At 41.2% G+C, this 16,787-nt stretch overlaps 1 protein-coding gene across 3 annotated transcripts in view; it reads left to right on the forward strand.

Annotated features, from left to right (window-relative positions):
* Positions 1-12,781, forward strand: part of GHR (growth hormone receptor) — a 149,728-nt gene extending 136,947 nt beyond the window's left edge. For all 3 annotated transcript variants that reach the window (XM_077347054.1, XM_077347053.1, XM_077347055.1), the window contains exons 5-9: positions 498-676; positions 3,973-4,138; positions 6,077-6,167; positions 7,431-7,500; positions 8,506-12,781. In XM_077347054.1, the coding sequence (XP_077203169.1) occupies positions 498-676; positions 3,973-4,138; positions 6,077-6,167; positions 7,431-7,500; positions 8,506-9,489 (1,490 nt within the window). In that variant the 3' untranslated portion in view covers positions 9,490-12,781. The remainder of the gene's footprint in view (positions 1-497; positions 677-3,972; positions 4,139-6,076; positions 6,168-7,430; positions 7,501-8,505) is intronic.
* Positions 12,782-16,787: the final 4,006 nt, after the last annotated feature.

Consider the following 16,787-nt stretch of genomic DNA (forward strand, 5'->3'; position numbering starts at 1 on the left):
AACCAAGTATACAGGAATTATCCATCAGTTTTTCAGCAGCTTGCGCTTCTTTCAAATCCCCAGTTCACACACACACAACTTGGGCCATTATATTACCAATTTCCACTCCCCACCAGTACACCTGTTCTGCCCCTCCAACATGCCCAGAAGTAGATGCCGGTTTTTGTGGGCCTTGAGCAAACTTTCCTGTGATATCTCTCCTGATAAGCACCCTATTATCCCTTATCCCCTACCTCTTCATCTTCACACATGTACGTTCACACACATGCCTTCATGCCCAGTCTAAGGAGGATGAGATAGAGCTAAAGAGGGCCAGAAGGTCATTTTCGACTCCCTCAACTAATAAGTGAGAGATTGCCTCAGAATTCTCTGTTGTGTCACAGAGCCTTCTAGAGAAGTCTCCCAGTTTCTTGTGAGAGAGATATCCAGGGAGAAAGTTCATGCTAGAAAAGATCTTTTCTGTATTCATTGGAAAACGTTTGTGTTTTAACTCGCAGTAATCCCTGACCCTCCCATTGGACTCAACTGGAGTATACTAAACACAAGCCCAATAGGTGTCTACACAGATATTGAAGTCACTTGGAAGCCTCCACCTTCTGCAGATGTTCGACGTGGATGGATCACTCTGTACTATCAGCTGCAGTACAAAGACGTCAATGGGACAAAATGGAATGAGGTATGTATGGGAGGAGAGGCGCTGGAAGACTGCAGAATTGGACCTTCCTTATTGTCATCTACGTTTATCTTCTGGGCAGAGGTCTACTTATATGGTAGACTCAGGCTGCAATCCTAAAAGCACTTTCCTAGGAATATGTCCTATTGTATAAAATGGGACTTACTTCTTAGTAGACCTCCTTCGTACTTACTCCATCCATCAACAGAAACATCTGGTTAGTCCAATGCCAGTGGACAGGGACATATAATTCCACTTATAAATATTCTGAACTGCATAGTGATTTCTGGTGTTACAACAGCAGAATAGCACAGGAAGAGCTCCTGTCCTGGCTTGCAGATCAACAACCTTTCCTGGAACAGTAAACATAAAAGCATTTACAATAAAACCAGTTTTCAAGGGGAGGTAGTCACTAAACTCTTGGCATTTATTGTCCACACTGAATTTGCAATGAAAACAGTGAGGCGTCAATTCATCGTTTGGTCCCAACAGAAACAATATTGCGTTTTCACTTTTCAAAATTCATTTGCAGCATTGCTATTAACATTTCCCCCCTGCTCTTTTAATGATTATGTCACCCTCCTTTTAAGATTTTACAAGCCGCCTTAATTACAGCTGCTTTGATCTCAGTGGGGTTTAATGGATTTCAAATATATTGTTCAAATGAGCCTAGAACTTTAAAATTGTTAATTCCTCATTTCACATCCTTAGAGAAGTAATTTTATTTCAAAACAGTGTTTTCTTTAATTGCACGGTATTAAGTGACAATTATGGCTCATTGTCTTGTATTCATCGAAACATTTAAATTGTGAACTGCATGATAGCAATAGAACCCCAGTCTGTAATAACAGCCATTTCTGGCAGACATAATTTCTCTCATAACAAAAGCTTCCTGAATAAATTATCAAAGGCTTTCACAGCCAGAGTCAACTCACTGTTGTGGGTTTTCCAAGCTGTGTGGTTGTGGTCTGGTAATTTTAGCCCCTGACATTCTGCCAACATCGCAATAACTGTGGCTGGCATGTTCAGGCAAGTCTTTCTAATGAACTCTACCCAGACACAGGAAAACACTTGCTAGTGGACTTGCTAATGAAATCCCATCAAACACCGGAATGGAAATTCCTAGTCCTGGGAGATTCTAAGATAAAAAAAGGAACGTGATACATTAACACACACAATCGTCAGGGCCAGACCACATCCACACAGCCAGAAAAACTCACCAACAACCACGAGTATCCTGCTTTTCTCAGAATAAACCAGCAAAACTCACATACTCAGATGGAATTTTAGACTATCCTTGAAGTCCTAGAAAGATGAGCTTAAGTAGAAATGTGTAGGATGTAGATTCCAGTCCAGTGGTACCTGAGAGACCAACAAGACTTTAAGGATGTAAGTTCTCAAAAGTCAAAGCTTTAACTCTCAAAAGCTTAAACCCCAACATTTTCGAAAGGTTATCATGCTAAAAATGTACACGTCATAGGCCCATTCCGCACACATAGGATAATGCACTTTCAATGTGCTTTGGCAGCTGGATTTTCCTGTGCCGAACAGGAAAATCTACTTCTAAAGTGCATTGAAAGTGTATTATCTATGGTGTGCAGAATAGGCCATAAAAAGCTTTGATTCTCAAAAGCTTCTCCACAAAATCATGTAGGTCTTTTAAAGGTGCTACTGGGACTCTTCACTGCTAACCAGCGTGGCTACTCACCTGAAACTGTAAAGGATGGTTACACTGCACATTTCAACTATCTACAAAAGGAAAGAATGAATGGACAGTTCTCACAGTGAAGGACCCCTGATGCTAATTAACCCATTTACAAATGATTTGCTGTCAGGTATGAACAGTGTGATCATCAAGTTTGCATAAGGGGGGCGAGTAATTCATGATGGCAAAATCCTGGGTAGGCTGCCAAGTTCTCAAGGTTTTCATAGGAACAGTCTTGTTCTGTCCATCTTTTGGGGACCGCCATTTTGCAGGTCCTGCGGAATGTTGATAGCTCCATCAGCACCCAAGTTTCCGCCAGAGTTTTGAGTCTCCAATCAAGTATAGAACCGTGGATTCCTCAATGTGGACTCAGAAGAAAAAAGCAAATCACCAGGCACCATGATGTAGTGGTCTTCTCTTCCAATATATTGTCGTAACAGTAATCGTAGTATCACATTGTCACGTAGTATCACATAATCGTCTGACGATTATGAGCATTTTGCCAATGTGATACTACGATTACTATTACAACAATATATTGGAAGAGAAGACCACTACATCATGGTGCCTCGTGATTTCCTTTTTTTCTTCACAGTTTTGAGTCTAACATTATGGTTGACCCTTAATGGATACAAACGTATACATTTTTTGCATGGACTTTGCCACTGTGCATAACTGTCCAGTACAATATACTGATTTGAGTGGCAGCTTAGCCACGTGGTTGAGGCATTAGACCAGGGGTAGTCAAACTGCGGCCCTCCAGATGTCCATGGACTACAATTCCCAGAAGCCCCTGGGAACTGTAGTCCATGGACATCTGGAGGGCCACAGTTTGACTACCCCTGCAATAGACTGACATGGGCTGGCAGGACCTCATGGAATTGTAGTCCATGGACCTCTGTAGAGCTACAGTTTGGCCACCCCTATTAAGCATAGTTCTTTGGTCCTTTTCGTATATTTATTTACTTCATGCATGCTCCACTTTCCTCCCCAAAGGGCTTACACCATTCTTCCGTCATCCATTTTAAAAAAATAACTGCATTTATTTTACACACAAAACAAATACCACAACAGAACAAAACCATCCAATAGCTCACATCCAGTATAGAGACAGTGCCACTGTGTCATGGCAGTGTTCCAGTCAATAAGGACACACACACAAAAACCATGAACATGCAGAAACCAAAAACAACAAATAAATAAATTAAGCAGGGCTAATTCAGCAGTAGGTTTGATTTGTTCTCAGGTTATTTTACCAATTCCCTTTCTCTATTTCATCCCCCTATGAGATTAGGTTGTGTGTGTCTGTGTGTGTGTGTGTGTGTGTGTGTGTGTGAGAGAGAGAGAGAGAGAGACAGAAAGAAAGAAAGAAAGAAAGAAAGAAAGAAAGAAAGAAAGAAAGAAAGAAAGAAAGAAAGAAAGAAAGAAAGAAAGAAAGAAAGAAAGAAAGAAAGAAAGAAAGAAAGAAATGTATGGCTGGCCCAGGATCAGGCTCTCACAGATGAGTGGGGATTCTAACAAGGCTCTTCCAGACCGTCGTCTGACATGAACCATTTAACCACACTGGGTATCAACATTTAATTTATCGTTACAGCTGGAGACGCTGGTCTCGACCACAAAACTTCCTGTGTATGCTTTGAAGACTTGCCGTGATTATGAGATACGAATCCGAGCAAAACGATTGACTGGAATCTATGGAGAGTTCAGCGAAATGCTCTATGTGTCTTTTGGTGCAATGGGCGTGATGCCATGCGATGAAGGTGAGAAAAGGGTGTTCTGAGCTCTCCTACTAGTAAGGGTAAAGGTATCCCCTGTGCAAGCACCGGGTCATGTCTGACCCTTGGGGTGACGCCCGCTAGCGTTTTCATGGCAGACTCAATAGGGGGTGGTTTGCCAGTGCCTTCCCCAGTCATTACCGTTTACCCCACAATAAGCTGGGTACTCATTTTACTGACCTCAGAAGGATGGAAGGCTGAGTCAACCTTGAGCCGGCTGCTGGGATTGAACTCCCAGCCTCATGGGCAGAGCTTCAGACTGCATGTCTGCTGCCTTACCACACTGCACCACTAGACACACACAAAAATCCTTTTTTCCAATTTACGTCTTAGTTGTAGACTCAGATCGCAGTAGTAATTACGAGCAGAACCGTGTCGCTCATTCAGTGCATCTGATGTTTTCAGGGCACAATGCACATTTGACTACAGGGCACATAGTTTGAGTATGGGTGGGGACAAAGAAGGTCTCATGTGAACAGAGATTCCTAGTGGAGTCAAACCGTAGTGAAGGTTGGATACTATTATTGTTTGCAACATAGCAGGCGCACCTGAATCAAACATGGTGGTCTTCTTTTTAAAGTGGATCTGAGCTAAAACAGATTGTGCTGTAGTTATAGTCCAAAAGGTTTTTTGTTTTATGGTGTGCTTTCAGATGTCCACTCAAAACAACATCAGTTCTACAGTGAAGTCCTGGATACCGAAAGGAAAGATGTTAAAAGCCGCTAAGGGCTGTTCCTTGAGGGGGGAGGGGGTTTGTTGAGAATCTAGAATTTGAGAGAGCTCACAGAGCATTTCTCCTGCACACCTTAAAAAGAGGCATATTATAGAAGAGAAAACAGACCTGACTTTTTTTTTTAATCTAAACCTTGGCTGGAGACCAAAGTGTTTCTGTTATGTTGCAGCTGGTTCCAGTTGAGCATAAAAAAGAAGAGTTGGTTATTATACCCCACTTTTCTCTGCCTGAAGGAGTCTCAAAGTGGCTTACAAACGCCTTCCCTTTTCTCTCCCCCCTAACAGAGCAGTTATCTCTTGTGATTGTATGTTGCTGAGATTTTTCACTGTTCTATCCTCCTGTTTGTTGTCTGCCTTTTGAAGTTGGGTCTGTTAAATCTTGACTGGGGGGGAGTCTCTGACAAATCAAGATGTTTTTAAAACATCTGGTGTGCCCTGCCCTAAGACCTAGTTTTTAGAAATAGCAGTATCGAGAAACTAACATTTAAAATTGCCAGTGAGGGAACCCATGATGCAATGTTCCACTATTTTAAAAAACCTTATGTTTAGAAAGCTAGCATGTCAGCAAGACTTTCCCTGAAATGCTACTTCTTTGTGTGCATGGATTTTTTAAAAATATGTGTGAAGGAGCATTTATCCCCAATTGAATTTCAAACAAGCCAGTTCAGACATAATTTTACTTCTTCGACTGTGATTCATCCCACCTTTCATAGGTGGTTTTTGTTATCAGAATAGCAGTCCGGTAAGTAATATTAATTAATTGTTTATTGCTCCATTTAAAAAAAAATGCAGACAAATGAAAAAACAAAATTAAAAAGCTGAAAGCTGAGGACAAACCAAAATATGGCATAAAGAAATTATGGAATAAAATGTGGCCTTTGAAAAAGAAAAGTTCGATAGAAAATAGATACGCCAAGTTGTGCTTTTAATATTTAAAATGTTGAAATTGACTTTTCAAGACACTGAATTTAAGCCGTTTCTTATCCCAGCTGACATCTAAATGAATGAATGCTCAATATTTACTAAGTGAAAAGGTTTACGGCTGGATTACAAATTGCTCAGTTCTGCTAAAGTAATCTATGTAATCAAAACACACACACACACATAATCCAGCATGAACAAGCAAGAACTTTTCACAATCTAAAGAAATGTAGGAAATGACACCGCCCTCTGGTTGTTTTTGTTTCTCAGAATATCAAATCCCTTGGTCTTTGGTGATCGCCTTTGGAACCCTTGGCGTGATGGTGATCCTATCAGTGATCCTCTTTTCGAAGCAACAGAAGTGAGTTTGCTGCCCTTGACAGATGGTGTCAGAGCATGATCTTTTCTTTTTTTAAATCCCATTGAGTAATACATTTTTCTATCACTGTTCAGTAAAATCAAATTAATCCTGCTGCTCTCGGATTAAAGATTGATTGTGGTGCCTTTACACTGTTTACAACGTTTAGAAACGGTATAAATTTAAGTTCCCTAGTAATTGTACATTCCTCTTTGGTTCATATTCCAGTGCAGGCTAAGTGTCACTCATTGGAATTACAACTAAATTTCTGGGCGTCTTTGGCCTCCCATTTATTTCCCTTCCTCTTGCCTTTTGACCGTTTGCTAAGCTTTCCCCAAGATGTTTGGAGATTGGGGTCACTCAGCATTATATATGTTGAGTAACCCCATCTTGACTGCATACCAAAACTCCAATGATGACTGTTTTTCAGTACTGGCCACTACCTGGTGAAATGAGCTCCCGGAAAATCAAAAGGCCCTGACGGAGCTATCACAGTTCTGCAGGGCCTGCAAGATGGAGTTCTTCCACAAGGCCTTTGGTTGAGGCCAGGACAAGGAAAATCAAATGGTCCCTCCTCTGAGCACTGCCCTGAGGCATTGGGCAAAAGGGGTCCAGTTGGGGGGGGAAGAATTGTTGGTTGAGGGGGATTTTACAGCCACTGTTGGGGCTTTGTGGGGGAGTGGGGAATCAAACTAGCTCACCAGATTAGAAGTCCGCACTCCTAACCACTACACCAAGCTGGCTCTCAATGCTATTGGATTACAAATATTAAACCATTCTTTCAGCTCAGGTATGAACTGCCTCCTGCAGAGCCAAATTATCCAGAAGGAGGGAAGTAGAATTCCATATTGTACCACTTCAGATCAATTTTGTGGCTACAGGGGTTGTAAGAGAGCAATACTCTATGAGGGCAAATCCTCCACAGATATTTGCCCTGCCCCATTCCGGAATTTCCAGCCTTCATAAATCTTTAACTTTGATAACCGCAACTGGAGGTGAGAACATTAGCCAAAAATCTGTCTGCAGTGGGAACGTTCCTCATGAGTAGGTGGGCCACGAACAGAAAAATTAATGTCCAATTATAAACTAATACATCAGTAAGACAAATACCCTTCTTCCATGTATGCCAATTTTCTGCTTTCAGAGAATTTGGGAGGTAACCTGGGGGAGCAATCAAAAATGTAATGCCTCCATTTGCAGTGTGGCATGTCAAGTTTGTGATGTACTGTTTCAGAAGTCTTAAATGTGGATGTTTTCCCCCCCAAGGTTAAAGATACTGATTCTTCCTCCTGTTCCAGTTCCCAAGATTAAAGGGATTGATCCAGACCTCTTAAAGGTAACTTGGAGATGTTATACAGAACCATATGGCAGAGTGATCACTGTTACAATAGGGTGTGACATAAACTTTCCAAAATGACATGCTAGCCAACAACTAAGAAACTCCTCTATATGGGTCGCCGGCCTAGTCCATACCTGGGGATTTGCCCAAGCTGCTTGCCCTCCTCTTGAACCAGGCCAGTCAGTGGAACATCATTCATTGTGTGCCTGGCTCGTTAGGGTATGATTCATGGATGAAGTGACAACGTAGCAGAAAGTAGTGTAAATCATTTTTAGTACGGAATGTGTTGGTTTTGTACGTACTTGTTGAATTTTACATAGATTTGCTTTTAGTCGATTTTATGATGATATTTTTGTTGATTTAAAAAAATTGTTCAAAACCTTGGGTGCCTCCCCCACCCCTCACATATTTGAAAAGGGTTAATGCCTTGGGTTAATATAATGCCTTGAGTTAATATAAATGTCTTGGGTTGGATCCAATAGAGGTTTTTACAGATGGACAGGGGGCACAATGATTATCAGATTTTTTGACTGACATTCCCCCAATACTTCACAGAGCCTGTGGCCTATTTATATACATAAAATTGCTTGATAAGAGTATAAGGAATCAACCACTGAAGAAAAATTGTGAAAACGGAGTATATCTAGAAACCGTTTTGGTTGGTCCTTAAAAAATTATCAATATATATAAAATTTATTGTACCAATTGCCTTGGAAAGGTTCTGCTTTTCTCTGTTTATGTTTTAAACCTTCCCTCCCAGAGCAAACATCTCTCTCTCTCTCTCTCTCTCTCTCTCTCTCTCTCTCTCTCTCTCATGCTGTTCCTTGGAGGGGTCTATCTAGGGGCATTTTGAGCTGCAGTGTATGGAGACAGGGAAGTCCTTTGCCACTGATAGACCTTCCTTCCATTAATGGAGGTTTTAGATGAGATCCAACCCCTTAAAGAAATACACTAATAAACAATTGTTCCTTTCATAACCGTTTTTAAAATTTTGTTTCCTAGAAAGGAAAACTTGACGAAGTCAATTCCATCCTAGCCTGTCATGGTAGCTACATGCCATCACTGTACGGAAATGACTCCTGGGTTGAATTCATTGAGCTGGATATAGACGATGCTGAAGAGAGAACTGGAGGGTCAGATACCGACCGGCTTCTTGGCGATGACCACCTGAAGTCTCACAGCTGTCTTGGAGTGAGGGACGATGATTCTGGGCGGGCCAGCTGCTGCGAGCCAGATATTCCAGAGACCGATTTCAGCGCAAGCGATACATGCGACGGCACCTCGGACATTGGTCAGTCCAAAAAGGCAAACGAAAAAGAAGAGGATCTCTTGTGCCTTGATCAAAAAGACAATGAGAAACCCATGTCAGAGCTGGGCCACTCGAATACCCAGCTGCTATCTGCTAATTCCCCAGAAGACCAGCAACCAAAAAGCCAGGTTTATAACAGCACTGAGGTCACCGTCCCTCCTGTCCAGAGCCAGCTAAGCAACCAGAGTTCAGTCGCAAACATTGAGTTCTACACGCAAGTCAGTGACGTTACGCCAGGAGGGAGTGTTGTACTTTCTCCAGGGCAAAAAATGAAGATGGGGAAACCCTTGAGTGAGGTTCAGAAAGAGCCCACTGCGCAGTCCCAGCCTAATTTTGCCATGGACAGTGCCTATTTCTGTGAGTTGGATGTGAAAAAATGTGTCACTGTGACGCCTCAAGAAGAGGCTGAGCCAGAAGCTCCAGAGCCGAGCTTTCCTGAAGGTGCTTACTTTGCCACAGAGAGCCTTACCACTAATGCCGCGAACACCGCCGCAGCGGCGGCGGAAGAAGACACCGAATATTCCGACGTGCCTGTGGCGGACTATACCTCCATTCACGTGGTACAATCTCCGCAAGGCCTTGTGCTCAACGCTACAGCTCTCCCTGTGCCAGACAAAGAATTCTTCTTGTCATGTGGTTACGTGAGCACAGACCAACTGAACAAAATCCTGCCGTAGCTTTTCGTGTGGAAACTGGTGTGATACCCCTTCCCGAATGCCTCCACGAGGTTCCGATGCACGCATGGAGCTCTTTGAAAAAGGGGCTCCCTGGTTCGTTTCATTGTCATGGAATGCTTTCCGTAATGGCAAAGCATTCCTTAACACTGAAATGAATAGTCGTGTTTATGGGGAGCTCCATGTGCGTGTCGGAGCCCCTGCATGCACACTGGAGCCTTTGAATTGGGACATGTATTTTAATGGCATAGAGCTGACTTGGGGTTTGTATGCTTAAACCAAACAAATGTGTTCAATATTTTCAAAGGGAGAGGAAGGACGCAGCCCCTCCCTCTTTATTCTGAGGTGTTGAATCAGTCACAGTATTGCTGCCGTGTTTTTGTAAATATCGTCTTTTGAAATGTTGCAGGAGCTGGTTTCAGTAGCAGTGACTGTCTTTTGTGATTGTCGGTGTCGGTTTGGGGTCATTCTCAAGAAGCTGGGTGACTTTGTTATGTACCGTAAATCATCTTTGTTCAAAAAGCTAATGGCGGGAGGTTTTTGAAGTTTGAACGTTTGATGTGAACGCTATCATGTGCCAAGATGTTTATATTGGGAACCGAAGAAAATATGTAGGAAAGCGAAAGTCGTTTGGATAAATACATTTATTTTGATTTATATAAATATACCTATTTTAATACTTCAGCCAAGCAGGCATGGATATTTTATATGCACACTGCACACAATAGTATAGGTATAATGATCCATCTCTAGAATGTACATGCTTGCCGTCATTGCTGCAATTTCAAGAAGAATATAAGGGAAAGAAGTATTTTTGACAACATGTGTTTATACCTCCACACAATCTGCAGAGCGTTCTCAGTGTAAAGTTGCTACAATACTTTCTCGGAACCTATTTTGTTCTTAAAATACTATCCGTACCTCTGTGCTTCACGCAGTCTGTACAAAGCCGAGACTTTCAGTCACCAGGGCTTCTTGCCGTAGCACAATTATCACACAATTTGTATAGCAGCAAGAGCTAAAGCAGATTGGGACATCTCCAGGACCACAGCTACACTTTTATGAGAAGTTTTGAAACACACAAGAAGCAGCACAGGTGATTTAACAACTTTCCTTCACATCAGGTTCTGAGGTCCTTGACTCGGAAAACTATTCTGAGTTAAAGCCAAGTCAGGGCTCCAGAAAATGTTTAAAGCTCACACTCTGGAGCAAATAAAATTATGGAAATCAGTATATAATTGTTAACAGTGCACATTTATTTTTCTTTTCTTTTTTTTTGCATATTCTGCTTATGCAGCGAGACTTTTAAGCGGTGTAGCTTGAGTCTTATTTACATTGATCTGTTTTCTCAAGGTACGCCTTAACAGCCTTCGATCTCAAATTTTGTTTACATAGGTAAGGAGTAAATGATATAAATAGCATAAATGCAGTGTCTGTTTCCAGCATGTGGGACAGGATTTGGTTCTTCAGCAGCCATCTAGGCAAGTACTGTGGCCAAGGCCAGACCCGTAGTCAGCTGCACCTGATTATAGATTTGCAGGATCACATTGGAGTTGGGTGAAGAACAGGAGGTGAAGTCCAAAATTTGGCCCCAATCAGTTGCCGGCCCTTGCCTTAATCAACAGCTTTCATGAATATACTGAACTTGAAGGGACTTGCTTCTAAATAAACATACTTAGGATCACACTGTTAGTAGATTATCCCGGCTAGGTGTTTACACTTGTCACATGGAAAACATCCAGGCATGAAACTCTGGGTCACTTACTTTGGCCACTGGCAAAAGCAGTTATGCTAGGACTGGTCAGTGGTAAAACGAAACCAGGCTGACAAAGCACACAATGGTAAGACACAATCAAAATGGACACTGGCCAGAGCATTATACCAACTAAAAGAAGTGGCGCAAGATCAAAAGATGAGCCATAGGACAGCTGAGCCATAGGATTGCCAAGAGTCGGACATGACTGACTGGCTAACACTGTCATCAGAGGGCCAGTTTGGTGTAGGGTTAGGAGTGCGGACTTCTAATCTGGCGAGCCAGGTTTGATTCTGTGCTCCTTCACATGCAGCTGGGTGACCTTGGGTTCGCCACAGCACTGATAAAACTGTTCTGACCGAACAGTGATACCAGGGCTCTCTCAGCCTCATCTCCCTCACAGGAGAGATTGTAGGGAGAGGAGAGGGAAGACCATTGTAAGCCGTTTTGAAACTCCTTCAGATAGAGAAAAGCAGCATATAAGAACCAGCTCTTCATCATCATCATCATCATCATCATCATCACTGACTGGGAAGAATTCACCAGACGTCTTCCCGCATTCAGTGAAGATGCAGGGGGTTGTCTTGGAAGATCTACTAAAGAGGTTGTAATTGGGTGTGCCTTTTCCGTTATCTTGCTCAACTAATCTTCCCTCATCTTGTCCCTTCCAATTGCAAAGGGAAATAAGCTGAGAGAACCAGAGACGGCAGGAGGGAAAAGCCATCTGCTTCTGGTTCTTCCTGAAAGAACCTTGCTGCTTTTTATTCTGTGTAATGTGTAGCCAGATTCTGACAGCTGTAAGAACTCACCGTCTATATGTCAAGTAAAGTTCCGCATAAGCAGGTCACATCCTGTTTCAACTGAGACCTGAAGTTGGGAGCAAGGGCCTACACCTCTGGGAACAACAAACCTGAGCCAAGGTTCTTGACTCAAGACAACAGGCGGGAATTTCAACAAATCCCAGCTTCCTGAACCATGTAAACATGCCTTGAGAAGCAATCCAAATCACAGCTGGAGGCTCTTGTCCTTAAGCACTTTTGAAGAACGTAGTTCAGAAACAGTTACGTCAAAAATCAATGGTTTGGGCATACTTGCTATTTTAACAAAAGCTATTTTTCTAAACTGCGAATATAAAGAAGGCTGGAACTCCAGCCTCCTCTGTGGCTGGAACTAGGAAATTCTGTGTTTGGCTTGTATTTTTAAGACGAATTGTATTAAATACACTGCGGATGTGTTACAACTTACTTTTCCTGACAGCCGCTTTCTTTAATTCTCGGCACTAATACCATTAAAGCTATGTGAGTCTTTGTTGTGGGGCAAGGGAGCCTTATGCTATATTTCTATGTTGACAGAGCATTTCAGTCACCAAAAACTAGTTAAATACCTCAATCAATCTCAGAATGTCACTTTGGTACTTTGCTGGTTACACAAGCCATTATAACTCTAATATGAAGAATTGTCGTCTTTCTGTTTATATTTAACTTGCCTCATGTCAGTATTGTTATTTCTTCTCCAAGTTTAATAAATTTATTTTCATTGATCCATCTTGGTACCATTGTATGCATTACTGCAAATGTTTTACGAAGGATGAAAATGCATTTAAACTCGAGAAACTACATCTGCACATCACGTATTCCATATTATGGCAGTGTTTTTGGCACATATGGAGGTCTCTGAACAACTTTCAGAAATTTCAGTTGCTTTAAAAAATATTTATTTAGAACATTGCTAGGCCATTTTGTCAGAGGGTTTACAAAAGTGGTCTAGGAAAGAAAATATAATAAAACCATAAAATTGTTGGCGGAGTAATTAACACAGCAATGGTGCGCAACCTGATTAAAGAGTAGATATATGTTCATTTATGAATTAGAATCATAGAATCATAGAGTTGGAAGGGACCTCCTGGGACACTCACATCCCAATCGCTCATCTACTGTAACTTGCCACCCCCTTAAGCCTTCACAGAATCAGCCTCTCTGTCAGATGGCTATCCAGCCTCTGTTTAAAAATCTCCAAAGATGGAGAACCCACCACCTCCCGAGGAAGCCTGTCCCACTGAGGAACCACTCTAACTGTGAGGAACTTCTTCCGGATGTTTAGACGGGATTTCCTTTGAATTAATTTCATCCCATTGGTTCTGGTCTGTTCCTCCTGGGCAAGAGAGAACAATTCTGCTCCATGTTCCATATGGCACCCTTTTAAAGGAGAGATAAATTCCTAACTACATCTCTAGCCGACAGAGAGGGTAAGACTGAGTGTTGTACTTCAAAGAAGAAGGGGGAAATTGCCCTCAGAGTAACAATCTGGAGACAGACAAAGAGGGACACTTAAAGAAGAGACCTTATTATGCAATCTAATTGTCTTCTTGCTGCCCCCCATGGAGTCTTCTTCTCTTCTTTGTATACCAGAAATTGCCTTTTCCGACACCCATTCTCTATATCTAGTGTACAAAGTCTGCAAGATTCATCTTACATAGACTTTCAAACTTTTCTCAAGAAAGTTACTTGGTGAGTACATCTGCGATCATTTCATCCGCAGGACGTTATTCTAATGCAACAAGTTCTTCTTGCATGTTTCTTATTAGGTGATGCTTCATATCCATGTGTTTAGTTCTTGAGCTGATCTTCATCGTCTGTCCAAGTTTGATGCACCTCTGTCTGGGTTCCTCTATCTGGCCTCAGCCAGGGGCCGGGCCTTCTCAGCCATATCCCCAACCTGATGGAATGAGCTGCCATCCGAGACTCAGGCCCTGATGGAACTACCTAAGTTCCGCAGCGTCTACAAAGCCATGTTCTTGCATCAGGCATTTGGCTGAGGCCAGAACACACAGAGCCCATTTGATCAGATTTATATACCACCCTACCCAATAAAACCTAGGGGCCTCCCTGTGTTCACCTCCCGGTCATTTGTGCTATTAATATTATGGGAAGAAGCAATTAAGCAGTGGATTTAAAAGGAACTTTTAAAGTTTTAATATGGTTTTGTGGTTTTTCTAATGGATTGGGTTTAACTTCTGTTGTGAACTGCCCTGCTTGCTGGGAGGGCAGCCTAGAAAACTAATAAAGAAATAAATAAACGTATTTATTTCTACACATAAAAAGACAGTCTTTATGTTCAGATGCTCCACATGCATCTTTCTTGCTGCTATTATGTTCAAGACCAATCTCACCAAAGTGGTTTTTCTCCATGTTTCTGCTTCTTCAGGTTTTCTTGCTATGTCTTCCTGTGTACTCAAGTATATATTGTATCCCAGTGCATATCCAACAAAAATGCCTGTGATCCACCTTGGTTCATGTTTTTTAGGAATATAACTGCAGAACTTTCATCCAAAAACTTTTAGATTATTCAAGCTGGGGGTGTACCCATGCCCCGTATGCTTTAAATTTTTCCAACACTTAACTTTTCTCTATAATTAGGTAGATCACAGTATATCTTAGAAAGTCAGCACATATTATATTTAAGAGTTCAAGTTTTCATTGGTCCACAAACATCACTGTGTATCAGCTCTAGGGTCACTAGGTCTGTCTTGTCTCATGCCTTTTGTTAAAGCTAGGATTCACCCCCTTCATTTGAATGCAATACATACATTTTCATTCTATAGTACATTTGCTCATCTGCACGCCGTTACCTAAATTCTGGCTTTCAAGTTGGCTAATTGTATAATTGTGTCTGCATCCCAACCATCTCTGCCATAGCCAAGAGCAATTTTTTCTATCACAGTGTTTGGTAAAGTTTGCTTCCTGCGTGTGAATTTCAAGAGCATGTAAATACTGATGGACTTTGCCAGTTGCAATTAACTCTCCTCTCTGTCCAAAAGATGTAATCAGGCCTTTCTTTGCAAAATAATTTCTCACAGAAATGAGATTATTTTCCAGACACAAAGGTCACCTTTAACAAAGGTGGCTTGGTTCTCTTCACTAGGATATGCATTTTTGGGTTCCTGATCTAATACATTCTGCCATTATAGACCAGCCATCTGCAACATTTAATGTCTCTTTTTCTTCATCTAACATTTCAAAGAAATCTTTATGAGCACACATGTGTGTCCTGCAGGCACTGTCCCGATACCAAATATGATTTGTGGTGGCCACTTGTGTTAATATAAAACATTTATTTAATGGTGATTATTTGAAGTTTCCCCCTCTCTCTGGAAAAGACATTTCTTTGTTTACAGGCAATTGAATTCCTCTTAATGTGGCCTGGCTTCCCACAGAGGTGGCAAACCATCCCACTTCTGTTATTTACATTCATCTAATCAACATTCAGTTTAAATTCTTTGTCTGTCTTTGTATGTTTCTTCAAGTTGATTTATAACTTCTGTGAGGGTCAGATTTTAGTTATCTCATAATGTGGTAACTTTGAAATTAATGGGAAATCCCATGTTCATTTATTTTATGTTTTCTACTCATTTAAAATAATTAAATACCACCCCTTCAGAGACCTGCTCAAGGTAGTTCAGAATAAAAGAGGAAAAAAATCATCAAACTTAACACAATTAAAATTAACAACCATTTATAAACAGCCAATAAAACTCAGAAGGAAACACAGAAATCCATCTGTATAAAAGCACATTCAAACCTAAAACAGGAAACCTTTTACCATTGCCTTTAAAGAGGACAGGACAGATTTCCTCCCCCAATATGAGTCAACAGAGATGCAGACTATGATTAGCAAACCCATAATAACCTCTAAGTTAATTGTACATAATGGTCATAATGGGATATGTGATTGTCTACATCACTACTTTGATATTCACGGATGGAGAAGGGACAGAAACTCTAAGATACAAAAGAAACAACATACAGATAAGCTATTTTCACTTAGACTGTTTTCCCAGCTTCCCTCCCAAAGAAGAAGAAAAAACCACAGTGTTATATTGCTGCATAACACTTAGCAAATTTTATTTGAAATTAAGTGAAGCATTAAAAAGCAAATTGTGATATAAAACATGGAAGAGCCACGTCACAAAGAAATTAGCTGATTCAGTCAAAGCTTCTACTGACTAGTGCAGGCTCCCTACATGGGCTTAAACAGCTTATTCTATCCGAAGCCTCAAGTTTTAAAGAATGACAGTAACATTCATCTTAATTCCAGGAATATGCCATTTATAAGAACAATTTCAGAATGGGACTTTGTTATCCAGGTAATAGTTCTCTTACTGGCATCTTGGTGTAAATTACAAAAGTTATCCTTTTCTATAAGTAAAAAAAAAAATTATTGATATACCAAGATAAGCTCAAACCTCAATTAGGAGAGAAAGTGCATACAACCACCACCCATATCTTATAACTCGTATCAATAGCAACTGTTAACTTTAGTAATATTTCACCTCTGTGGCTGGATTTTGCTGGGGAAATTAGATAATCTTTCATAGGGTGAAAGGAATGATTCACAGTGGGTATTCTCTGCAGAAAGAAACATAATTCATTGTCCTGCTCTGGAGCAAAATGACAAGGCTGGATTGAAACTGGGCGCCCTTTCTTCCTTGTTTGTGAGATGAATTCAATTTCACGGACTGATCCAAATATATTGCATGTTTTCCTTTAGT

Source organism: Paroedura picta, chromosome 7, assembly GCF_049243985.1.
Source record: "Paroedura picta isolate Pp20150507F chromosome 7, Ppicta_v3.0, whole genome shotgun sequence".
Lineage (NCBI taxonomy): Eukaryota > Metazoa > Chordata > Lepidosauria > Squamata > Gekkonidae > Paroedura > Paroedura picta.